The following is a 26,511-nucleotide window of genomic DNA, read 5'->3' as shown; positions in this document are numbered from 1 at the left end:
TGCATTAGGGCCCCAGCCAGGCGTCTCGCTGCCATGTTCAGACAGAAATGTCTTTTGAAGTGGGGATTATAATCTTGAAGATAATTTTCTTTAAAGATTTATTGTGACCTAAAAAGGGAGGAGGTAGAGAGAGAGAGAGAGATTCACACACACTCCCTGAATGGGATGGGTGGTGGGGAGAGAGCAGAAAACACGGGTAGGAAGATTTAGAACAAGGCTTTGGGGAGAGGGAAGCAGGATTAGAGGGAAGGAGGATGGGTGGCCTTTTTTTTAGTCTTGCGTTTTTGTGTATAGGGGCTTGCATTATTGCATAATCACATGTCCATTCACTGGTTTTGACACTTACATCTGGCCCCAGCTCCAAAACATCAGAATATGACTAATTTCAAGTCATATTTAAGACAGCTGGTGCCATTTGTTAGAAAATGACGTGTCTGATGTGAAGATCAGATTCTGGCTTTTTCGAGGCCTGTCGCAGCGCCCAGTGGTACAGATGGAGCCGGCCACTCAAAGTCTGGTAGGCGCTTCATTTTACGAGTGAGTGAGATGGCATGAGCAGGAAATAAAACCAGATTTCGCATCTCGTAGGAATTTATATGGACCGGAGGCTTTCCCTTGTTCGTTATTGCTCTTGCCAGAGATCCACCAAATTGGCATGTCCAGGAGCAACACGGTGCAAGAAAGGTCAACACAAACTAATATTTAGTAGCATTTAACTTATCCTAAGTATTTAATAGTCTATTTTTTACATGCAAAGCAATTTTTTTTTACTGTAAATTTGAAAAGCTACAACATAGAAGAAACTTGCATCCTTTAGCACCTTATCCCATCATCCCAAAGTACTTTATCAACAATAGATTCCATTGTGGATTGTGGTCACTGTTGTTGCGTAGGCAAACTTTGTCAGCTAATTTGTGCACTGCATTTCTCACCATATAGAAAATAGCTTAAATACTTTCAAAAGGAAACTAGACGATTACAGAAAAAGGAATAGAAAGATATGTTGAAAGGCTAATGAGGCAGATGGAATGGGAGGAGACTCGTGTGGAGTAGAAACAGCTGCACAGATTGGTTGGGCTGAATGGCCTGTTTCTTTGCTGTATATTCTATGTAATTTAGTTGGATGAAATTGAATATCTTCTTAAAAATGCAATGCTGAAATTCTTTAAACAAAAGTCTATAATGTATGCTTTAAAAACAATTCTGATGAACTGAAAGGACTCGAAGGGTTTGGAGTAATTGAAAAGGTAGAGTACTCCGAGTGGAGCATATACATAGTTACAGTGATAAAACTAAATAGCAGTATTGGAATTAATGGTGACCAACAGGTCACCATTGATCAGGATTTAGTCGTCCCTCAGTGTCCAGTGCCAAAGCCTGAAGAGCTATTTGCCCAGTTAAATTGGAGGACAGAAATGTGTTTAAGATCTTTTCTGGGCTTATCAGCAAGTATTGCACAAACTTTGGATCAGTACATCATCAATATTCAAAGCTTTATACTTCTATCACTGCCCCATTCAAGCTCTGTTACATTCCAAGAGGCTGTGGATAAAAATGCTCAAGGATACCTGTAGGATGCTAACTGAATAATTTGATTGCGACAGGAATACATGATTCAGACATCTGCTGAACTTAAACTGGATAACAGTTTCTTTTAGAAAGTTATGATATTAAACTTAAAACCAAAGTGTTCCTTCATGCAAACCTCTATTCACTATTTGGGATCTAGTGTTGCTGAAGCTGATGGTACTGATGGATTGTCTTGGCTACCAATAAAGGGTATAAAATCTCAGTAGTAATTCTGTCATGGAGGTTGCTGCTTTTTTGACAAGTGAAGTTACTGTTTTGAGCGCCAGTAAGTTACAACAGGTTCCAATGTCATGAAGTAAAAGTCTTCAGTCTACACGCAGGCAAATTTTGGATACAAATGTTATATTTTCCACTACAAGACAAGAGGATGAATTAACTGTAGAAAAGACCTGCTGTGAAGTATTTGAATTATCATTCCAGTTCAGTAACCGGCCCCATTATTGACATGTTTTCATGGTATGTTCCATGAAACCTGTCCATAATGTGTGTTTGGAGGCCAAATTTGAATTCTGATGTTGACCAGACAGTATGAGATTGCTTTAATAAGATGGACAATCAATCTCGCCAGTTTCATGTTCCGCTAATCACTGTACTTAGCCCTCAAAACCTGGGCATCAGCTCTATACCTGTATTGATTTGGCTGATCAGTTTAAAATCTTATAAGGGATGCTAGATCTACGTGATGTAGTCAATTAATACATTGAGTATTGTAGTGTTCATCTCACAGTTTACCAGAAAATTGAGCTTGGACTATTTGTCCAGTTTTGCAGTCCAAGAATATGCAGGATTTATAAGATGTAGTGGAATACGACACATCTTACCATCACCTTTATCAACTCATTTCAAATAGAGAAGTGGAACATTTTGTTGGAGCTTTCAGATAGGTGATTAAGTCAATGAAATCAGATCAAGGTACAGTGACCCAGAAGAAATCCTCTTTTTTTCTATTATTCAAATTGAACAATGCCACATAGTACTGCTAAACGCATATTCCTGAATTATTGGGTAGACAGCAGGCACAGTTGTACCTGATTAGGTGTAATGAGGCCTATCTTTGGTGATATTCAAAGTCAGACAAGCCACATCAGCAGGAAAAAGAACACGTCCTCTGAAAATTGGAGATTCAGTTTTGGTTCGTGATTACAGGAATAGTTGAGATGTAGGGCAACTGAAGTGATCATTTTAAAGAACACTGACTTAATTTGGAGAAGACGCATTGATCAAACTGGGGATCATCAGGAAAGGCAAACGTGTATCTGTACTGAGCAGCGTTTCTGTTAACTTGATAGACAAGGCTATAACTAAAGAAACATTTGGGGCACTACCAAAGCTAGTTGAAGAAACTGGGACACCATTAGCTGAGAAATACTGAAGTTCTAAAAGAACATAGATCTCCTCAGCACCAAAGATTTAAACCCAAAGGACTCATTGAAAGTATATACATATTTTAAACATGACTGGCTGCAGAGGATCTGTGTACTAGACTATCCCAATGCTGATGAAATAAATTTAGTATCTTTTGGGGAAATTATTTTTTAAACTTTTGAGATGGTTATTCATTTGTCTTGAGGTAATACAATGACTTGTTATGTAGGTATATGTGGTGACCATTTTACACAAGATTCCATAAATGGCAGTGAGATAAAATGGTCTATTAATTTGATTTTTGGTGGTGCTGTTGAGGAGGAGCCTCCATCAGGGCACTGGGAGGACTCTTTGTTTTTCATCATGTAGTGCTACAGGATCTTTTACTATCCACTGAATATCACAATAATCACAGAAACTGGTTGATACCTCAGTTTAATATCTCGCCTAAAGGACAGCCATTGCAGCACTACTTCAGCATTGAGCTGATAGGTGTTGTTAGCCTAATTTGTGGAGCTTGAACCCATAACCTTCTGAAAGAGCCACGGTTTCAGCTAAATGAGCCAAGCTGACTGTTAGTGATTGGCATTCAATTTGACATTCTGACTGGGTGGTCCTTAAGACCCCCGTCCCTAAACTCCCTACCAAAATTTGCTTCCCACTTTCATTTGGGCTAAGAAATTGTTATTGCATCATTTTACTTGCTGCCATGTCAGTCAAAAGTGGAGCATCCTTTGCAGCATGTAGCTCAAAGACCCAAGGCAAATTGGTGATCAAGCAGCAGATAGCGAAGCGGTTGGTTGAGCACATTGTGCACAACTAACATCTTGCAGGAAAGAAGCCCAAGGGGCAGATTACCACCACCATTAGGAAACACTTCTACACACAAAGGGTGGTTGAAGTTTGGAACTCTCATCCACAAACAGCAATTGATGCTGAATCAATTGTTAATTTTAAATCGGAGATTGATGGATTTTTGTTAACCAAAGATATTAAAGGGTAAGGGGCAAAGGCGGGTATATGGAGTTAGGTTGCTGATCAGCAATGATCTCGTCGAATGGCAGAACAACTCGAGGAGCTAAATAGCCTACTCCTTTTCCTATGTTCCTACCCCATCCATTTCAAGGCTTTTTTAGGGCAGCTCTTAATCTTCTGATAGGTGGTATCTGCAATGCTGTCACATAGAGTAATCTTTGTATGTTTACTGAGAGTTACTGTATAGATTTGGCCAGCGTACATGATAATCTATATTGGCATTTAGAGCTATAGTTGCTTTGCAAAAGCCTCCACCCACCTGAATGGCACTACTTTGTTATAATTTTTAATGGTGTATGCTGGTGGTTAAAAGAAGATTGCTCACCTTATAGGGTCTTCTTTCTTCAGATGATTTGAATTCTTCACACACGCCAAGTTCACCCAATTATCCCCTCAGTCTGTACAAGGGCCTAGGTTTTTTTGGTGCTGGAGATACTAATTCGTTAGTTTCAGTTTGGCTTCAGGTCAAAATGATCTAGTATAATTGTACAGATTCTGTGATTTTATGGGACGCTGGAGTAAGAGACCTTAACCTACAATGTCATGACATTGGCCCAGATTTTCCTGTAACAGCAAGATCGGCGTTGTACACCGTAAGACTACGCTGCATTGAGCATAGCAGCGAATCAGGCACTCCGAGCGGATCTAAGAGCTAAAGTGATGGCGCATTCACCATAAAGAGCCATGGGAGGGTTTAAGTGAATGGAAGTGCAACATTTTAAATAAACTTCTAAAAAAATGATCTACAATTGAGCTTTGTATTGAACACAGGTCCTATTAAGCATCCATGACGGAAAGATTAAGAAAAGTAATTGATTCGGCTAAATAAATGACTAAATCAACAAATGAGTATAAACTGCCTTGATTACTTCATGACTTGAGGCAGATGAGATATTCCCAGAGTAATCATCATCACAAAATTTTATGGCAACAATCTTCCGAGTGAAGGATCAATAACACCGTGGAATACAATTTGATTTTGCTTCTCTGTTTTCTGTACTGATCGTGGAACAATAAATTGTACCAACTGCGATGCCTTGTGCATCACAATATAGATACACGCCCCACCCAAAAGCCATATACTCTCCCAGATTTAAAAAAAAACAGATTTTAAAAACCCAGGCCAATTATAGAAAAAAAAAATCTGGAATATGGTGGTGTGAAGGATTCATACTATTTTAAGAGTGACGCAGACCCTACAAGCCACGTAATCTCTTAACCCTCCAGTTTACTTTTCATGCAAATAATGTGGGGAATGCAATACAACATTGATGGTAGATTAAGAGGCAAGTAAAAGTGAATGTTGATTTGTTGTGGGGAATTTGGGGTGAGAGTTTCAGATTTTACAAATGCAGATGTGCTTTTTTATTTTTCATTTTAAATATTTATGTTTTGTTGTTAGACTTTACTAGTGTGTTTATGGTCACATTATCCTGTAGATATCTAGTGTATAAAATGGTACTGTATCCCTGGATATAAGTTGTATCTTTATACCCAAGAACAGACTGTATAAAATGGGAAAACTATTTGACCACTTGATCCTCCCTCCCCTCCCATCTTTGCAGTTTCATTCTTCAGGTTGCAATATAATACTTTTGCTCCAATCCAATTTGAGGTCAGATAGTTAGTGGGCCATAAAGAGTTTCTGTAGGTTGGGTAATAATTACTGAAAGCTTACATCGCTGTTATGCCCAGTAGGTTAATTTAAGAGAAAGTTCACATCTTCTAATCACAGTTTTTTAGCCGAATGTTTTTAGAACCTGTTTCATTTGTTGATCATCTTGTTCCAATTGAAATGTTTTTCATTTCCATCCATTTCCCCTCTTAAATGTTTTCCACATCTATAGCTGATAACCGAACCAAAAAGAAAATTACGCACCGTGAAAGGAAGCAGGATTTCTCAGCCTTCAAACCAACAGATAGTGAGATGAAGGTGAAGATTTCGCCGCAGCTACTATTAGCAACACATCGTTTCCTAGCAACAGGCAAGTTTATGTCATCAAATGCAAAAATATATTGGAGTGTACACTGGTAATTCTGGTATTCATTTTAATCATAAATTCTTTTCTCTCTTCTGCTTCAATAACAATTGTGTTGGCCTTGAATAATCTGGCATTCCTTCCGACACACACCAGCTCCAGTTTGTGCAAAGTTCTTCCATGCTTATCCTGTTCGGCACTAAATCCTTCTCTCTCAACACCCCTGTCCTCGCTGATCTGTATTGACTCCCTGCCCCCCCCCGCAACACATTAAATTCTCTTCCTCAACTTTAACTGGCCTCAGCATCCAACTCTGGGCTTTTGTGCATTCCCCCTCCATTCTTAACATTGGCTGCCTGGATCACGTGCTTTGTAATTTCCTCCCTAAATTTCTTCACCTCCCTAGTCTTGTAACAATCTACTAAAACCCATCTCTTCAACCTGTCCCTCCTAACCTTCCTGGCTCAGAGTTAAGTTCCTTACACCTGTTTGTGACGAGCCTTGGGATGTTCTTTACGTTAAAGGTGCTTTGCAAATGCAAGTTTTTATTGTTGTAATCCAAAAGTGACAACATAATAGAACTTGTAAACAATAGTTACAACAAGGCTTGATGACATTTTTTCATGAATTTTGATTGTCCATTAAATGCTGTACCTAGGATATTAAGGATTAATTTGAAAACTGACTTTGTTCTTGGTTCCTAGGAGTTGGGATTGTTCTTTTCCCCTGACTTGTAATGTACATTACAGCTGCCATTTAAAATGCACAGTTTGGGGCGTGAATGTTTGTACCTCATCAAGGTGAGGATTATCTTTGTTGGGCAAATAGATTACTACTATTTATACTCTATATATCATTGCAAACACTCCCACCCAAGGTATAGCGCAAGCTATTCCTGTAGTGCTGTAAAACCAGCTCAGTGCTGCTGTATAGAGGAGCCAAATTGCACTGTTTGCTCTATATCTCTCAGCCAGCTAAAAAGAAATATCAGTCAGTTCTAGGGAAGCAGTTGGAGCTGATGTGCGCAAGAATCAAATGCATAATAATCCAGAGACCTTGAGTTCAAAAATACCACTATAGCAGTTTGAGAATTTGAATTCAAGTTTTAAAAAAGAATCTGGAAATAAAAAGCTGGCATCAGTAAAGCTGTCCATGAACCAGTCAGATTGTCATAAGAGCCCAACTGGTTCACTGTCCTTCCTTTAAGGAAGGAAATCGTCTATCTTTACCCGGCCTGGCCGACATGTGACTCCAGTCCCACATCATGGTTGATTCTTGACTGCCCACTGAATTGACCTAGCAAGCCATTCAGCTGTATCAAACCATTGAATTCCCTACCTACCAGCATTGTGGGAACACGTTCACCATACGTTACAGCACTACATACGGACTGCAGCGGTTCAAGAAGAAAGCCCACCATCTCTAGGCAAATAGGGCAGCCTTGCCAGTGACACCCGCACCCTGAGAATTAATTATTTTATTTTAATCACCTACTTTCTGCGCTGAGTTTTAAAACCCCACCCCCAGAGTCTCCCCAGTAAATTAATTTAAAGTATTACATGCACTCTTCTGAAAATTGAACACCACTGCACAGGCACATATAAAACAGCATGACGAAAAATGCAAAATAAAGTTTATGTTTGCAGTGGTACTCTGCTTTATAGGAAATCAGAGCAACACTTGTATGTGGAATGCAACAAGAGCACTAGATGCGGAGTAAAACTCTGCACTCTGCCCCAACAATGTGGTTTAACACCATACTGCTGTAGTGTATTCCCACACAGCAGCAGTATGACACTGACCTTCACTGGCTGTGGCCTGAGTGAGGCTGCCAATTTATGGGTAGTTTAATCGACTAGATTGAGACTACCCAAACTCATTTCATGTTGATACCTTTACAAGCATCAAGAGAAGACTCCCCGTCCAGATTGCTGGGATAATTGAGCCAAGGTCCCACCGATGAAAGGACAGTGATCTATCCCGTTCTGCTACCCAACTTGTATTCAGACATTCATTGATAGGAACAAGAATTCTGTTGGATCAAAAATGAATACTCTTGGTCATATTTGACAAGTGTTCTTCAGTAGTGGCTGCATCTATAATAAAAGTCTGGAAAAAAAATTCCACGGCATTTTTGTGGCAAGTAACTTGGTCACTGCACTCAAGAGTAATTCATTGTTTGAATCGTTTTGACATGTTTCAACATAGGGTGCTGTATAAATGCATTTATTTTAAGTTTTATTATACTAATGTTTGTGACATACCATTTCAATTATGTGAATAGGTCTTCTAATGCACACTGCTCCAACCTGCAGGGAAATTGTGCTGAAACAATATAGTTTGACTTTTTACAAATAATAGTTTGGTTTTGTTCAAACCTGTAGGACTGTGTGGTCATTTTTGTAATAGGAGCTATAAATTAATTGTCTACTTTTATACGAAATCTAGCACCCTTTCCTTTATCTGGACTATTTAAATGGTTCCTTGACATGTTTAATTTTCACACATTTCTTTAAAAATTACCTATTCCATGACTGTTCACCTAAGTTAAGACATGAGTAATTGAGTTAAACAAACCAAGAAAGTCCCAGGTTTGATCACTGGCCTGTTCTGACTAAGCTAATCTCAGTTAGTGATGATACAAGTGCTACAATTGACCTCCTTGCTCTGGGCTAAGGAAAGAAACATTGGCTAGGGTTCCCACACTAATCATTATCCAGCAGCAACAACTGCTGTGTTTGTGTCTCCGCACACGTGAACATCAAGTGAGGACAGCATCAGACTTTGCAGTGACACCGTCATAGTTGAATAACCTACCAATGCACCTTGTCTCAGTATAGAATGTGGAAAACGGTCCAGCTATGTCTTGTCCACAAAAAGCAGGACAAATCCAATCTGGCGAATTACCGCCCCATCAGTCTACTCTCAATTATCAGCAAAGTGATGGAGGGTGTCATCGACAGTGCTATCTAGCAGCACTTACTCACCAATAACCTGCTCACTGATGCCCAGTTTGGGTTCTGCCAGGACCACTCGGCTCCAGACCTCATTACAGCCTTGGTCCAAACATGGACATAAGAGCTGAATTCCAGAGATGAGGTGAGAGTGACTGCCCTTAACATCAAGGCAGCATTTGACTGAGTGTGGCATCAAGGAGCCCTAGTAAAACTGAAGTCAAAGGGAATTGGGGGGAAAACTCTCCACTGGCTGGAGTCATACCTAGTACAAAGGAAGGTGGGTGTGGTGGTTGGAGGTCAATCATCACAGCCCCAGGACATTGCTGCAGGAGTTCCTCAGGGCAGTGTCCTAGGCCCAACCATCTTCAGCTGCTTCATCAATGACCTTCCCGCCAACATAAGGTCAGAAATGGGGATGTTCGCTGATGACTGCACAGTGTTCAGTTCCATTCACAACTCCTCAGATAATGAAGCAGACCATGCCTGCATGCAGCAAGAACTAGATGACATTCAGGCTTGGGCTAATAAGTGGCAGGTAACATTCGTGCCACACAAGTGCCAAGCAATGGCTATCTCCAACAAGCGAGCATCTAACCACCGCCCCTTGACATTCAACGGCATTACCATTACCGAATCCCCCACCATCAATATCCTGAGGATCACCATTGACCAGAAACTTAACTGGACCAGCTACATAAATACTGTGGCAACAAGAGCAGGTCAGAGGCTGGGTATTCTGCAGGGAGTATCTCCCCTCCTGACTCCCCAAAGCCTTTCCAGCATCTACAAGGCACAAGGCAGGAGTGTGATGGAATACTCCACTTGCCTGGATGAATGCAGCTCCAACAACACTCAAGAAGCTCGACAGCAGCCCGCTTGATTGGCACCCCATCCACCACCTTAAACATTCACTCCCTCCACCACCGGCGTACCGTGGCTGCAGTGTGTACCCATTTACAAGATTATTGCAGCAACTTGCCAAGGCTTCTTCAGCAGCACCTCCCAAACCCGTGACTTCTACCACCTAGAAGGACAAGGGCAGCAGGCACACGGGAACACCACCTCCTCCAAGTCACACACTGGAAGTGTATCGGCCGTTCCTTCATTGTCGCTGGGTCAAAATCCTGGAACTCCCTCCCTAACCGCACTGTGGGAGTACCTTCACCACACGGACTGCAGCGGTTCAAGAAGGCAGCTCACCACCACCTCGAGGGCAACTAGGGATGGGCAATAAATGCTGGCCTTGCCAGCGACGCCCACATCCCGGGAATGAATTAAGAAAAAAGAAATGCATGGGCATTTGGGGGAGGTACTGGAGGACAATTGGCCCCTGTAGATCCACGCTCTGCAAGGAATTTGAAATAGTCACTGGAAGGGAAAATTGGCAAAAAAAAAAGTAAGGAACTGAATCATAGAATAGTACAGCTCAAAAGGAGGCCATTCGGCCCATCGAGTCTGCGCCGGCTCTTTCGAAGAGCAGTCCAGTTATTCCAACTTACAAAACTCTTTCCCCATATCCCAGCAATTTTTTCTCTTTCAAGTATTTATCGAATTCCCTTTTGAAGGCTACTACTGAATCTGTATCCACCGCCCTATCAGGCAGTGCATTCCAAATCCTAACCACTCGTGTAAAAAAGTTTTCCCTCATGTCACCTCTGGTTCTTTTGCCAATCGCCTTAAATGTGTCCCCATCTCGTTATTGTCCCTTCAACCATTGGAAACCATTTCTTTTTATTTACTCTATCTAAACCCTTCATGATTTTAAACACCTCTAACAAATCTCCTCTGCTCCAAGGAGAGCAACCCCAGCTTCTCCAGTCTATCCACGTAATCCCTCATCCCTGGAAGTATTCCAGTAAATCTCTTCTGTACCCTCTCCAAAACCTTCTCTTCCTTTCTAAATTGGACACAATACTCCAGCTGGGGCCGAATTAGTGTTTTATATAGGTGAAGCATAACTTCCTGGCTTTTGTACTCTATGCTTCTATTTATAAAGCCCAATATCCCATATGCGTTATTAACTGCTTTGTTAATGTGCCCTGCCACCTTCAAAGATTTGTGCACAAGCACCCCCAGGTCTCTGTTACTGCACCCCCTTTAAACCGCAGGGTACGATCGGACTCGTCGCCACTGTAAAGTCTGTGGGTTGTGCAGTTAATTACGACACAGACTTCAGGAGTAACATACAACAGGACTTTACTATTCGAAGGTCAGGGCGAATCTGCCCAATAAGTCATGCCACAGCACTTATATACCGGTGTGGTCACCGTCGGTATTACCATATACAGAAGCCAAACAAGTAGTGCCACACCTAAAATAGTTCTCTTAAAGGTGAACGGTTACATACATAGTCTCTTAAAGGTAGACGGTTACATACACTACAATCCTCCCTTTTTAGCTTACAACATACGTATTTCCCATTAAACATACATTATAACATATATACAACTTTATGCAAGACAGTTCACAGATTCAGTCTCTCTGGAGGTTTCCGGACTCTGTCCGGATAAAGCCTCAGTGGTGTCGTCATTCCTGGCGGGGTAGTAGGTGCTTCTGACAAAGTCGATTCGGCTTGAAAGACAGTGTCAGGTTCCTCTGATTCCAGTATTACCAGATCGGAGGTAGGTGTTCTGGGTATCTCGGTTTCAACAGTAACCGGGTAAGGTGGTGAAGTAGGTTGGCCAGTTGTGGCTGACCCTATGATCTGGTCAACATGGCGCCTTATTATACTGTCCCCAAGATCCACCGTATACATCAACGGCCCTAGCCTTTTTCCAATAGTTCCAGGCTGCCATTTCTCGGTACGGTAGTCCCGGGCCAAAACTTGTTGACCTATCTGAAAAGATCTAGTGGCCCTTTCATTCATGCCCTGGAATTGCCGGTTCTCTACGTCCCTTCTGACGTTTGGCTTGAGCAAATCCAGCCGGCATCTTAGTCGTCTATTAAAAAACATCATGGCGGGAGTTTGATTTGTGACCGCATGTGTTGCATTCCTGTACGCCAACAAGAAGCTATCCACCTTATGTTGTAAATTAATGTCTTCATTACCCATGGCCTTGATGGCCTTCTTGAAGGTCTGGACAAACCTTTCAGCCAATCCATTGGAGGCAGGATGGTATGGGGCTGACGTGTAGTGCTTAACCCCGTTGCTCTTTAAGAATTTCTTGAATTCTTCGGACACAAATTGCGGTCCATTATCAGAACAGATCTGTTCCGGCAGGCCATTCCTAGCAAACATAGTCCTTAACACTGTGATGGTTTTTTCCGTGGTGGTGGTGGTCATCTTTATTACCTCCGGCCACTTGGAGTGTGCATCCACCGCTATTAGGAACATTGAGTCCATAAATGGACCAGCAAAGTCGATGTGTACCCTTTGCCAAGGAAATGAGGGCCACTCCCATGGATGCAGCGGAGCCTGTGGTGGCGCGTTCTGAACCTTCTGACATCCTAGGCAGTTCTTAGTGATTTCTTCGATGTCTACATCGATGCCTGGCCACCACACAAACGCTCTTGCTAGGTTCTTCATCTTCACTCCACCCAGATGTCCCTCGTGCAGCTCCTTTAACACCTTCTTTTGAAGTTTGGGTGGAATCACCACTCTAGATCCACACATCAGGGTTCCTCTACACACTGACAGCTGTTCTTTCCTCTGTGAAAATGCTTGCAGTGTTGGTTCGCCCTGTGCTGGCCATCCCTCCACCGTTAAATCATAGACTCGTGAAAGAGTCGGGTCATTTCTTGTTTCGTTTTCGATCATCGAATTTGTTATTGGTAGACACTCCACTATGGATGAGTGGAACATCTCTACCGGGTCCAATGTAGTCGCTTCTTCTACTATCGGCAATGGCAAGCGCGATAACCCATCAGCATTTCCATGCTGTTTGGACCTTTTGTATTCGATGTCATATTGGTGTGCCCCAAGTAACACGGACCACCTTTGTAACCTTTGTGCTGTCATGGTGGAAACGGCCTTGTTTGGGTTGAATATGGACACCAACGGCTGGTGGTCTGTCAGTAATGTGAACTTCTTACCTTGCAGGTAATGATTGAATTTCTTCACGCCCCACACAAGGCTGAGGGCCTCCATATCTATTTGAGCATAATTTCGCTCCGCGGAGGTCAATGATCGGGACGCGAATGCCACTGGCCTTTCCGAGCCATTTGGTAACTTGTGTGAAAGTACTGCTCCAATTCCATAAGGGGAAGCATCACAAGCTAGACGAAGGGGTAACGTTGGGTTGAAATGAGCCAACACTTCTTCAGAGGTAATCAACTCCTTGCTTCTGCGAAAAGCCTTTTTACATTCCTCACTCCACTTCCATGGTATTTCTTTCTGCAACAGAGCATTCAGCGGATGCAGCACCGTGGATAGATTTGGCAGAAACTTGTGATAATAATTAATCAACCCCAAGAATGATCTTAACTGTGATACGTTTTCTGGAGCGGGGGCCTTCACGACAGCTTCTATCTTGTCAGGTGACTTGTGCAGCCCCTCTCGGTCAATGACATGACCGCAGTACGAGATCCGTTTTTGGAAAAACTCACACTTCTTGCGATTAACTCGAAGGCCATATTCCTTCAACCTGGTGAGCACCAGTTTCAAATTTGTGAGGTGTTCTTCCTCGTCTTCTCCCGTAATTAGGATATCGTCTAAGTAGCACTGCGTGCTTGGAATTCCTTGTAATACCTGCTCCATGGCCCTCTGCCAAATTGCTGGAGCCGAAGCTACCCCAAAAACCAGTCTATTATAACGATACAATCCTCTGTGTGTGTGTTGATGGTGAGGTACTGGCGTGACTCTTCCTCGACTTCCATTTGTAAGTATGCCTGAGCCAGGCCTATCTTGGTGAAGTGTTTCCCTCCAGCCAACGAAGCAAAGATATCTTCAATCCGCGGAAGCGGGTATTGTAACGTGTGAAGCACCGGATTCACTGATCTTGAAGTCTCCGCAGATGCGGACCTTCCCCGGTCCCCCTGGCTTATTACTTGGTGAAGACTTCATGACGGGAACAATGGGCGTGGCCCACTCACTCCAGTCCACTTTTGACAGTACCCCTGATCGTTCAAGTTCTTCCAGTTCTGCCTCCACAGCTGGTCGTATCGCATAAGGTACCGATCTGGCTTTGAAAAATTTTGGGCTTGCATGTTCTGCAATCTTAACCTTTGCTTTAATTCCTCGCAGTGTTCCCAGTCCTTGCTGGAATACCTCTTTAGCTTCGTCCAATATTCTGGACAACCGTTCAGGTTTGACATCTTCCTTTCCGGAATCCACCGTCATGGTGTTTAGTGAATGCCAGTCTATCTTTATTTTCCGGATCCACTCCCGTCCCAGAAGTGGTGGACCTCCCTCAGGCAACACATACAGGTCCATCCTTTGGTAATCTTTATCCTTGTATCTCACCTTGACTTCTATCTTTCCGATGGGGAATACTTTGTGCCCCGTGTATGTCTGTAGTACTAGTTCCGTATCCCGTAGTGGAATATGCTTGAATAACTTTTTATAGTCATGCTTATTCATGACCGTCAGCGCCGATCCGGTGTCCACTTCCATTTTCACTTGGACTTTTGCAATCTGTAGTGTGATCCAGATAGTTTGTCGGTCAGCTTCATTACTCACATTGTGAACTCTCAAACTATCCAGTCCTTTGCAGTTGGAGTGTGAGTCCGACTTCTGTTCCTCCGGACTCTTCCTAGTCACCTCATGTACCTTTCTGTACCACTTTTGTGGTGACTCATTATTGTTGGTCTTCTTCCCTGACCGGCATACCTTAGCTATGTGACCAAGCTTGCCACATTTCCTACATTCTTGGTTTTTAAACCAGCATTGGTTCTGGTCGTGTGTTGTCTTTCCACAACGATAGCATTTCGTTGTACCCGAAGTAATTTGTTGTACCCTGAGTGCCGCTGCCTTTAGCTGCATTTCCGCAGTTCCTTTCACTGCGGCTTCGCTTGATGCTGCGATAAGGACAGCCTTATCAAGTGGAAGATCGTTCTCTTCAGGCAGTCGTTTTTGTGTTTCTTCCTTCAACATTCCGCACACGAATTTGTCTCTCAGTGCCTCTTCCAGGTTGTCCCTAAACTGACAGTCTTTCGCTAGCCTCCGCAGTTCAACCAAGTATTCCGCGTTGCTTTCGTCTTTCCGTTGCGTTCTCGCATAGAATTTGAATCGTTCAGCCAACATCAACGGTGTAGGGTTCAAGTGGTCCTTCAGGACAGCCACAATATCATCGAAAGTCTGATCCGCCGGTTTAGCTGGTGCTAGTAGATGCTTCAAGAGCCCGTATGTCTTTGCGCCCATCGAGTTCAGCAAGGTTATAGCTTTGTCATCTTCTATTTTATTGGCCTCACAATAGATCTCAATGTGTTCCACGTACGTGGCCCAGTCTTCTACTTCGGAATTAAAATCGTTGATGTTACCACGCTTAGGCATCTTCCTCTCTTTGGGAACAACACAAGTATTTCTTTAAATTATTATTTCTTTTTTTTTCCTAAGATGGCGGTTTTCCCGCGAAAATGGCGGTTTCCCGCTCTTATCTTCTCTCCCCGCCCACTTCAATGGCGGTTTCCCGCTTCTGTCTTCTTCCCCGCCTAATGGCGGCTTCCCGCATTTCTTCCCTGGCGGGAGGGGTACACTTTCCCCACGGGCGACGGCCGCTGGCTTTCAGGTTCACAGCCTGCGCGTCGGCTTCAAGGCTTTCCCCTTTTTTTTTTTTAATTTTATGGCAGGGCGACCGGCTCTGGGTACCCCGTTGACGGCGAACAGGTTCAGCCGCTGGACTGGCTCTCGCACAGTTCCCCTTGCTCGGCTCTGCCTCTCTCCCGCTCGCTCGGCTCTACCGGCGCTGGTTACACCCCGTTGACGGAGGACAGTTCAGCCGCTGGACTGGCTCTCGCGCAGTCTCTCTTGGTCGGCTCTGCCTCTCCCGCTCGCTCGGACCCCAATCGCGCCTCCCAGCCCTCTCGCAGTCCGGTGCTTCTCTCCCCGGCTGCGGCTGAGTTTCTCTCTTCCCGCGCCTACGCTCCCGGTCGCAGCGCTTCGTGGCTTCGGTCACCGCCCGGCTTTTCCCGCCGGTCGTGGTCTCTCACGACGCCGTTGGACCCGACTTTTTGTCCGGCTCCTTTTCCCCCTCGACCGTGGCCGAGTGCCCAGCCCTTATCCTCCGGCTATTCTTTTCACTTTCCCTTACTCACAGTCACCGTGGCAGAAGGGACAGTCAGTGCCTGTTGCTGATGGAAGTTTTTGTCGCTAAAGTCTTCCTCCTTTCTATTGCTGCAGCCTTGAGTTTTCTCCCAGCCGAATGACGAGGGCGGTTGCCTCTTTTCGACGCTCTTTCGTTGCTTTGAAATTATTGTTGCCGCAGGGTACGATCGGCCTCGTCGCCACTGTAAAGTCTGTGGGTTGTGCAGTTAATTACGACACAGACTTCAGGAGTAACATACAACAGGACTTTACTATTCGAAGGTCAGGGCGAATCTGCCCAATCAGTCATGCCACAGCACTTATATACCGGTGTGGTCACCGTCGGTATTACCGTATACAGAAGCCAAACAAGTAGTGCCACACCTAAAATAGTTCTCTTAAAGGTGAACGGTTACATACACTACAATTGTGCGTATGGTCTCTCCTCATTCTTCTTACCAAAATGTGTCACCTCACACTTCTGTGTTGAGTTTCATCTGCCATGTGTCCGCCCATTCCACCAGCCTGTCGGTCTTCTTGAAGACTATTACTATCTTCCTCACTTTCGTGGCAACTCAGTGGAGTGGAATGAACATATTTATTGGGGTTTACAGGAAAAGGCATTGGTCTTTGTGTTAGATGTCATCACATCTCCTATTGCCTAAAGCAGCAGAATCATTTTTAATTTGACTCTGAATAAAAGCAATGACCTTCAAACTGCCATCAAACTTTCCCCAGTGGGAAATAAGGTAATATTTTGAGAGCAGACTTTTATTGATTGGATTGCCTGATTCTCCACCCCCATGAGAATTAAATGAGTTCTCAAATAGTAGTATTTGTCTAGTAGGCTCTTAACTAAGGTGCCTGAGCTTAATTTTTTCCCAACAGATCAGTATGAAGGGATCACTTCATGATGGCTATTTTTGTCCCACCTCTGACTTGTGTAACAGTCATTGTTGATTGTAATAGAAGGCTTGGGTTGCTTGAAGTTACACTTGTAATATATTGATATTTGTGTTAATGATTTCAGAAGTGGAGCCATTCAGCCCAACACAGATGTCCGAGAAGATCTTACTGAGACTGCTCAAACATCCTAATGTTATTCAGGAACTGAAGTTTGATGAGAGAAATAAAAAAGCCCCAGAACATTACCTCTTCCATCGGAACAAACCTGTAGATTATTTTATCCTAGTTTTACAGGTTGGTGTGTTTAGCCCTATTAATGCTGTAGGACCATACTATGTTCAAGAAATCCATTTGTACAGATTGCAGATGACGTGTTAAATGTGGCTACATTTATTTGCATAGTATGTATAGCTGGAGGACTGCATTTTCTTAAAATACATATTTTCATAGTTTTTGTGGGTGACATTGTGCAGCATTTCATTACATTGAGACGTACAGAATTACAATATAGCAGCTTATAATCGATATGGTAACTGATGAATTTTGGCAATGCTATCCAGTCTGCCTTGGGGTCAAAGTCATAAAATCAATAATGCCTTCTGACCTAAGTCACAGGGCACTATTTTCATATTTAAATGGGAAAAAGAGACTCTATTAGTAAGATTTGTTTAAGAGGAGAATTCACAAATTTGTATATTCGTATAAATGGATATCACTCGAGTTATTGGGGTTTAGCTCATAGAATGATACAGCACAGAAGGTAGTCATTCGGCCCATTGTGCCTGTGCCGGCTCTTTAGTAAAGCAATCCAACTACAGGAAACGTTGTGCTATCCGGCACCGACGGGACCGAGCTGTTGCCGTCCCATCAAAACTGCCGGACAAACCAGCGCTAATGTTGAAACATATGGAGATTTTGAGCTCCGTATCTGGCAACAAACCCTGTTGCTTAGCAACAGCTTCTAAACAGTCGGCCGTACCTTGCAAGCATCTCTGTAGCTTAGCAACAACTTCAGCGAGACCTTGCAGAGCCTGACTGGTGAAAAAAAAGCAACGAAAAGAAAAAAAAACTAACGAAACGGCTCCTGATTTTTGCCAGTGGCTCGAGCATTCCGGACAGTTAACCTCCGGATAAACCAAAGTTTCCTGTAGTCCCACTCCCTGCTCTCTCCCCATAGCCATGAAAAAAAAATTTTCTTCAAGTATTTATCCAATTCCCTTTTGAATGTTACTATTGAATCTGCTTCCACAACCCTTTCGGGCAGTGCGTTCCAGATAACAACAGCAACTTGTATTTATATAGCACCTTTAATGGAGTAAAACGTCCCAAGGCGCTTCATAACAACTCGCTGTGTGGAAAAAGGTTTCCTCGTGTCGTCTCTGGTTCTTTCGCCAATTACCTTTAAATCTGTGTCCACTGGTTATTGACCCTTCTGCCACTGGAAACCATTTCTCCTTATTTACTCTATCAAAACCATTCATGATTTTGAACACCTCTATCAAATCTCCTCTTAGCCTTCTCTGCTCTAAGGAGAACAACCCCAGCTTCTCCAGGCTCACCACATAACTGAAATCCCGCATCCCTGGTACCATTCACTTAAATCTCTACTGCACTGTTTCTAAGGCCTTAATATCTTCCTAAAGAATGGAACATAATACACCAGCTGAAGCCTAACCAATGTTTTATAAAGGTTTACATAGAAACATAGAAGATAGGAGCAGGAGTAGGCCATTCAATGCGATCATGGCTGATCATCCAAATTCAGCAGCCTGTCCCTGCTTTCTCCCCATATCCCTTTAGCCGTAAGAAATATATCCAACTCCTTCTTGAATATATTTAATGAATTAGCCTCTACTGCCTTCTGTGGTAGAGAATTCCACAGGTTCACCACTCTCTGGGTGAAGAAATTCCTCCTCATCTCAGTCCTAAATGGCTTACCCCTTATCCTTAGATTGTGACCCCTGGTTCTGGACTCCCCAACCATCGGGAACATCCTTCCTGCATCTAGTCTGTCTAGTCCTGTTAGAATTTTATAAGTTTCAATGAGATCCCCTCTCATTCTTCTAAACTCCAGCGAGTACAAGCCCAATCGACCCAATCTCTCATACGTCATTCCTGCCATCCCAGGTATCAGTCTGGTGAATCTTCGCTGCACTCCCTCCATGGCAAGAACACCCTTCCTCAGATAAGGCGACCAAAACTGCACACAATACTCAAGGTGTGGTCTCACCAAGGCCCTGTACAACTGCAGCAAGACATCCTTGTTCCTGTACTCAAACCCTCTCGCTACGAAGGCCAACATACCATTTGCCTTCTTAACCGCCTGCTGCACCTGCATGCTTACCTTCAGCGACTGGTGCACAAGGACGCCCAGGTCTCGTTGCACTTCCCCTTCTCCCAATCTATTGCCATTCAGATAATAATCTGCCTTCCAATTTTTGACACCAAAGTGGATAACCTCACATTTATCCACATTATACTGCATCTGCCCAATCACCCAACCTGTCCAAATCATACTGGAGTTTCTCAGCATCCACCTCACAGCACACACGCCCACCCAACTTTGTGTCGTCTGCAAACTTGGAGATATTACATCTAGTTCCCTCGTCCAGATCATTAATATATATTGTGAATAGCTGGGGTCCAAGGACCGATCCCTGTGGTACCCCCACTAGTCACTGCCTGCCACTCGGAAAAAGAGCCGCTTATTCCAACTCTTTGCTTTCTGTCTGCCAACCAGTTCTCTATCCAAGTCAGCACTTTGCCCCCAATCCCATGTGCCTTAACTTTACACGCTAATCTCTTATGCGTGATCTTATAGAAAGCCTTTTGAAAGTCCAAATACACCACATCCACTGGTTCTCCCTTATCTATTTTACCAGTTACATCCTCAAAAAATTCCAGTAGATTAGTCAAGCACGATTTACCTTTTGTAAATCCATGTTGACTTTGTCCGATCACTGTTTTCCAAGTGCTCTGCTATTACATCTTTTATAATGGAGTCTAGCATTTTCCCCACTACCGATGTCAGGCTTACCGGTCTGTAATTCCCCATTTTCTCTCTACCACATTTTTTGAACAGTGGGGTAACATTAGCTACCCGCCAATCCATGGGTACTGTTCGAGTCTATCGAATTTTGGAAGATGACCAGTTAATGCATCTACTATTTCTAGGGCCACTTCCTTAAGTACCCTAGGATGTAGATTATCAGGCCCTGGGGATAGCATAACTTCCTTGCTTTTGTACTCTATTCCTCTATTAATAAAGCAAAGAATCCCATATTGTTTTTGAACAGTCTTCTCAACTTGTACATACACCCCCAGGTGTCTCTGTTCCTGCACCCCCTTTAAAATTGTATCATTTAGTTTATATTGCTTCTCCTCATTCTTCCTACCAAAATGCATCACTTCATCACTTAAATTTCATCTGCCATGTGTCTTCCCATTTTACCAGTCTGTCTGTGTCTTCCTGAAGTCTCCTCATTGTTTACTACATTTGAGTTTCGTGTCATCTGATAACTTTGAAATTATGTCCTGTATACCCAGGTGCAGGTCATTTATATCAAAAAGAGCAGTGGTCCTAATACCGACCCCTGGGGAACACCACTGTATACTTCCCTCCAGTCTGGAAAACAACCATGCACCACTGCTCTCTGTTTTCTGTCACTTATACAGGAAGGCTGTTCCCGATGGCGGGGGAGTCCAGAACCAGGGGTCACAGTCTAAGGATAAGGGGTAAGCCATTTAGGACAGAGATGAGGAGGAATTTCTTCACCCAGAGAGTGGTGAACCTGTGGAATTCTCTACCACACAAAGCAGTTGAGGCCAATTCATTAAATATATTCAAGAAGGAGTTCGATATATTTCTTAAGGCTAAAGGGATCAAGGGATATGGGGAGAAGGCAGGGACAGGGTACTGAATTTGGATGATCAGGCGTGATCTCATTAAATGGCGTTACAGGCTCGAGGGGCCGAATGGCCTACTCCTGCTCCTATCTTCTATGTTAGCCAATTACGTATCCACACTGCCACTGGCTCTTTAATCACATGGGCATCAATTTTGCTAACAAGTCTAGATGTTGAACATAATTTGCTCAAGGCTTCCGAGTATGTCCGGATCCCTGTTTTGAATAACCAACTTCTAATTCACTAATATATGCTTTTCCCTCTTATGTAATATTCAACATAAAATATTTTTGTAGTCAACTGGAGCTTATTTTTCTGTAAAGCAACAGTAAAGGCACAATAATTGCCTTTAGTATGGAGATTTCATTGTACTTCTCTGAGCAGTTAATGTATGTGACAGTTTCCCTATTATTTACTGCATTCCCTGACAGAGTAGGATACTAACCAGATTCCGTATTTGGCTTTGTAGATACCTGAACTTATATTCTCTAAGCTTGCAGTGTTGTTGTCAGGAAGACTGCCCATATCCACCAAGGAAGAGTTAACATTTCAGGTCGATGCCCTTTCATAAGAACTAGAAAAAGTTAGAGGTGTAACAAGTTTTAAGCAAGTGCAGAGGCAGGGGGAGGAAAGAACAAAAGGGGAAGGTCTGTGATAGGGTGGCAGGCAGGGGAGCTTAAATGACCAAAGGGATGATGGTGCAAGGCGAAAGGAGATGGTAATTGGACAAGTAAAGAAACAAAAGATAGGTCTAGAGGGGGTGTAAATGGGAATATCAGAATCATCAGCAACAGCTGCCGTCCGAAAAAATGGGGGCAGAGGTTCTGTTGAACTCAATGTTGAGTCCGGGAGGCTGTAAAATGCCTAATAGAAAGATGAGGTGCTGTTCCTCGAGCTTACATTGAGCTTCATTGGAACAATGTAGGAGGCCGAGGACAGAGAGGTCATGGTGGGAGTCGGGTGGAAAACTAAAATGGCAGGCGACTGGAAGCTCAGGGCTATGCTTGTGGTCTGAACGGTGGTGTTCCACAAAGCGGTCACCCAATCTGCGTTTGGTTTCCCCAGTGTTATCAAATTTCAGCCAGTTAATATATTTTAATTGTATTATAGAGTGTATCTAACATTTCAAAACTTAAGAACCAGAAAAATAAATTGTACACTGACAAAGGGCTACAGTTTTAAATGTAGATCATTGATGTTCTGACTGTAACTACAACTGGTACAAATATATCATGCAGGGAATCTTGAAAAATAGCCCATCAGTATGGCTTTGACATGCCCTGTTTTGCAATATATGTGAATCCTGGATTGTACTCTCTGTCTCTCTCGATCTGTTTCTCTCGCAAGCATATGTCTTCCTCTTCTCTCCATTTCTCACTTTTAAAAGTTCACTGATCTTCCATATTATACCGTAGTTGTGAATGGCAGTCATTAGAAACTTGGTTTACTGTAGGTAATACAGAGACTTAACCAAAAAAAACTAGAGCTAATAATGGACAATAGTGCATTTAATTTAAAGTAGGACATTGCATGTACATGGGTATAATTAATAAAAATTCCCTCTAATGTACCATTTTATGTTTAGCTAAAGTAATAATTTTACTGAATGAGGAGCTAATCTTGATAAATTATTGTAAATCGATTGTATGAATGGCATTTTCTCACTTAAAAATTCACCGCTCTACCAGAATTAGTGTTTGAAGCCGAGGCCGTGAAAACATTTAAAAATAGACGATTGAAGGAAAGAGGGATAAACGGATATGGGAACAGGGCGGACACGTGGAATTGGGATTACTGCTCGTGTCGAGGATAAACATCGGCATGGACTTGTTTGGCCTATTTTTGTCTTGTATTTTCTATGCAAGAGTTAGATTGTGAAACTTGGTTGCTGTTGCCCTCTGATTGGCTTCATGAGTTTACAAGCAACTGTCTGCTTGGACACTTCTCCACAGAGAGCAATTAAAAGGACAGGCCAGGCTATCAGCTAAACATTAAAACTTTGTCCCAGTTCCCAGACTACTCATGATCAACACTACAGGAGCTATGCGAGTCTTTATAAAAACTTTTTGACCCAAATAATTAACAGTTACCCATTTTCTACTTGCCTCTTGGCTCCCACCATCCCTTTTGGCTTTTAAGATTGCCATTCAGCCAATTAAAAATGCAAACTTGGATAATTAACATTCAAATTATATATTTTTTTACATGCATCAGAGAGGCTCTGCTTCTAGTACACGCATTTCAGATGTTACTCCATCCTGGGAGTTTTTCCATGAGTGCAAGATTCTCCTTGTTTTTTTCCCCTCTTCTCTTGGTAACAAGTCCCAATGTCCCAAACTCCTCCATCACTATCCCTGGGTATGTCCTGTCCCAGCAGCAGGACAGACCCACCAGGGGTGGCGGCACACTGGTATACAGTCGGGTAGGAGTGGCCCTGGGAGTCCTCAACATTGACTCTGGACCCCATGAAGTCTCATGGCTTCAGGTCAAGCATGGGCAAGGAAACCTCCTGCTGAATACCACCTACCACCCTCCCTCAGCTGATGAATCAGTACTCCGCCATGTTGAACACCACTTGGAAGAAGCACTGAGAGTAGCAAGGGTGCAGAATGTACTCTGGGTGGGGGACTTCAATGTCCATGACCAAGAATGGCTCAGTAGCACCACTACTGACTGAGCTGGCCGAGTCCTGAAGGACATAGCTGCCAGTCTGGGCCTGTGACAGGTGGTGAGAGAACCAACACGAGGGAAAAACCTACTTGACCTCGTCCTCACCAATCTACCTGTCGCAGATGCATCTGTCCATGACAGTATTGGTAGCAGTGACCACTGCGCAGTCATTGTGGAGACGAAGTCCTGTCTTCACACTGAGGACACCCTCCATCGTGTTGTGTGGCACTACCACCATGCTAAATGGGATAGATTCAGAACAGATCTAGCAGCTCCAAACTGGGCATCCATGAGGCGCTGTGGGCCATCAGCAGCAGCAGAATTGTATTCCACCGCAATCTGTAACCTCATGGCCTGGCATAGCCCTCACTCTACCATTACCATCAAGCCAGGGGATCAACCCTGGTTCAATAAGGAGTGTAGAAGAGCATGCCAGGGGCAGTACCAGGCGTACCTGAAAATTAGGTGCCAACCTGGTGACGCTGCAACACAGGACTACATGCATGCTAAAAAGCGGAAGCAGCATGCTATAGACAGGGCTAAGTGATCCCACAATCAACGGATCAGATCAAAGCTCTGCAGTCCTGCCACATCCAGTTGTGAATGAAGGTGGACTATTAAACAACTAACGGGAGGAGGAGGCTCCATGAATATCCCCATCCTCAATGATGGTGGAGCCCAGCATGTGAGTGCAAAAGACAAGGCTGAAGCGCTTGCAACCATCTTCAGCCAGAAGTGCCGAGTGGATGATCCATATCGGCTCCTCCTGAGGCCCCCACCATCACAGAAGCCAGTCCAGCCAATTCGATTCACTCCATGTGATAGCAAGAAATGGCTGAGCGCACTGGATACAGCAAAGGCTATGGGCCCCGACAACATCCCGGCTATTGTGCTGAAGACTTGTGCTCCAGAACTAGCCGTGCCTCTAGCCAAGCTGTTCCAGTACAGCTACAACACTGGCATCTATCCAACAATGGAAAACTGCCCAGGTATGTCCTGTCCATAAAAAGCAGGACAAATCTAATCTGGCCAATTACCGCCCCATCAGTCTACTCTCAATCATCAGCAAAGTGATGGAAGGTGTCATCGACAGTGCTATCAAGTGGCACTTACTCACCAATAACCTGCTCACTGATGCCTTGTTTTGGTTCTGCCAAAACCACTTGGCTCCAGACATCATTACAGCCTTGGTCCAAACATGGACAAAGGAGCTGAATTCTAGAGGTGAGGTGAGGTGAGAGTGACTGCCCTGGACATCAAGGCAGCATTTGACTGAGTGTGGCATCAAGGAGCTCTAGTAAAACTTAAGTAATGGGAATTAGGGGGGAAACTTTCCACTGGCTGGAGTCATACTTAGCACAAAGGAAGATGGTTGTGGTGATTGAAGGTCAATCATCACATCCCCAGGACATCACTGCAGGAGTTCCTCAGGGCAGTGTCCTAGGCCCAACCATCTTCAGCTGCTTCATCAATGACCTTCCCTCCAACATAAGGTCAGAAATGGGGATGTTCGCTGATGACTGCGCAGTGTTCAGTGCCATTCACAACTCTTCAGATAATGAAGCAGTCCATGCCTGCATACAACAAGACATGGACAACATTCAGGCTTGGGCTGATAAGTGGCAGGTAACATTCACGGCACGTAAGTGCCAGGCAATGAGTATCTCCAACAAGCGAGAGCCTAACCAAAGCCCCTTGACATTCAACGGCATTACCATCGCCGAATCCCTCACCATTGACCAGAAACTTAACTGGACCAGCCACATAAATACTGTGGCAACAAGATCAGGTCAGAGGCTGGGTATTCTGCGGCGAGTGTCTCACCTCCTGACTCCCCAAAGCCTTTCTATCATCTGCAAGGCACAAGTAAGGAGTGTGATGGAATACTCTCCACTTGCCTGGATGAGTGCAGCTCCAACAACACTGAAGAAGCTTGACACCATCCAGGACAAAGCAGCCCGCTTGTTGGTACTCCATCCACTATCTTAAACATTCACTCCCTCCACCACCGGCGTTCTGTGGCTGCAGTGTGTACCATCTACAAGATGCAGTGCAGCAACTCGCTATGGATTCTTCGGTAGCACCTCCCAAACCTGCGACCTCTTCCACCTAAAGGACAAGGGCAGCAGATGCATGGGAGCACCACCACCTCCAAGTCACACATCACCCTGACTTAGAAGTATATCGGCGATCCTTCATCGTCACTGGGTCAAAATCCTGGAACTCCCTCCCTAACAGCACTGTGGGACTGCAGCGGTTCAAGAAGGCGGCTCACCACCACCTTCTCAAGGGCAATTAGGTATGGGCAATAAATGCTGGCCTTGCCAGTGATGCCCACATCCCACAAATGAATTTTTAAAAATTGATGAGCCAAGGGGTTAACCTGTTCCCATGGCCCTGGGAAAGCTACCCTGGCCTCTCGGAGAGGCATATGTTGAGCCTCCCATCAAATTCTTTTCTTTCCTCTTTTCCAGAAGCACTTGTTTATGGCCAGGATCGGTGGCTAGTAATTTCCTAACTTTTGTCTCATTCTAATTTGTTTGCCATTCTCGCCCTTCATTGTCTTCCTTCTCCAATAAATGACAATTATATTCATAACCTTCAATGAGGAGGACCAAACATTATGGTGCACATTTGTCTCAATGCTGCATTCTGTTGCATGCCTTCACATTTCCAACGATACTGATGATCTGTATTGGTGTGTAAAGTAATGCAGTATTTTTGCATTTTAATGGAATCAGCATCATAGTTTTGACCTGTTGACTTCCTCGGTTCCTCAAACTCAGAAAATAATAACCGTATAATTTGAGGGACTGTTCTTCCTATTACAGCCTGTGTATGTTTACTGAATTCCCTCCACATCAATCACAGTAAAGCTTTCTAATTCATAGGAAAAATGTTTCATAGAAAATGCCTTTACCTT

The 26,511-nt window shown here is 43.7% G+C and overlaps 1 protein-coding gene across 4 annotated transcripts in view; it reads left to right on the top strand.

Moving 5' to 3' along the window:
• Window positions 1–26,511, top strand: part of LOC147113337 (metal transporter CNNM2-like) — a 182,431-nt gene that overhangs the window by 124,566 nt on the left and 31,354 nt on the right. For all 4 annotated transcript variants that reach the window (XM_085994282.1, XM_085994281.1, XM_085994285.1 and 1 more), the window contains 2 exons: window positions 5,838–5,975; window positions 17,137–17,306. In XM_085994282.1, the coding sequence (XP_085850408.1) occupies window positions 5,838–5,975; window positions 17,137–17,306 (308 nt within the window). The remainder of the gene's footprint in view (window positions 1–5,837; window positions 5,976–17,136; window positions 17,307–26,511) is intronic.

This window comes from Somniosus microcephalus, chromosome 8, assembly GCF_052327205.1.
Source record: "Somniosus microcephalus isolate GS21.2 chromosome 8, FLI_Smic_1.0, whole genome shotgun sequence".
In the NCBI taxonomy this organism is placed as follows: domain Eukaryota; kingdom Metazoa; phylum Chordata; class Chondrichthyes; order Squaliformes; family Somniosidae; genus Somniosus; species Somniosus microcephalus.
This window is presented reverse-complemented; position numbering and strand designations above follow the sequence as displayed.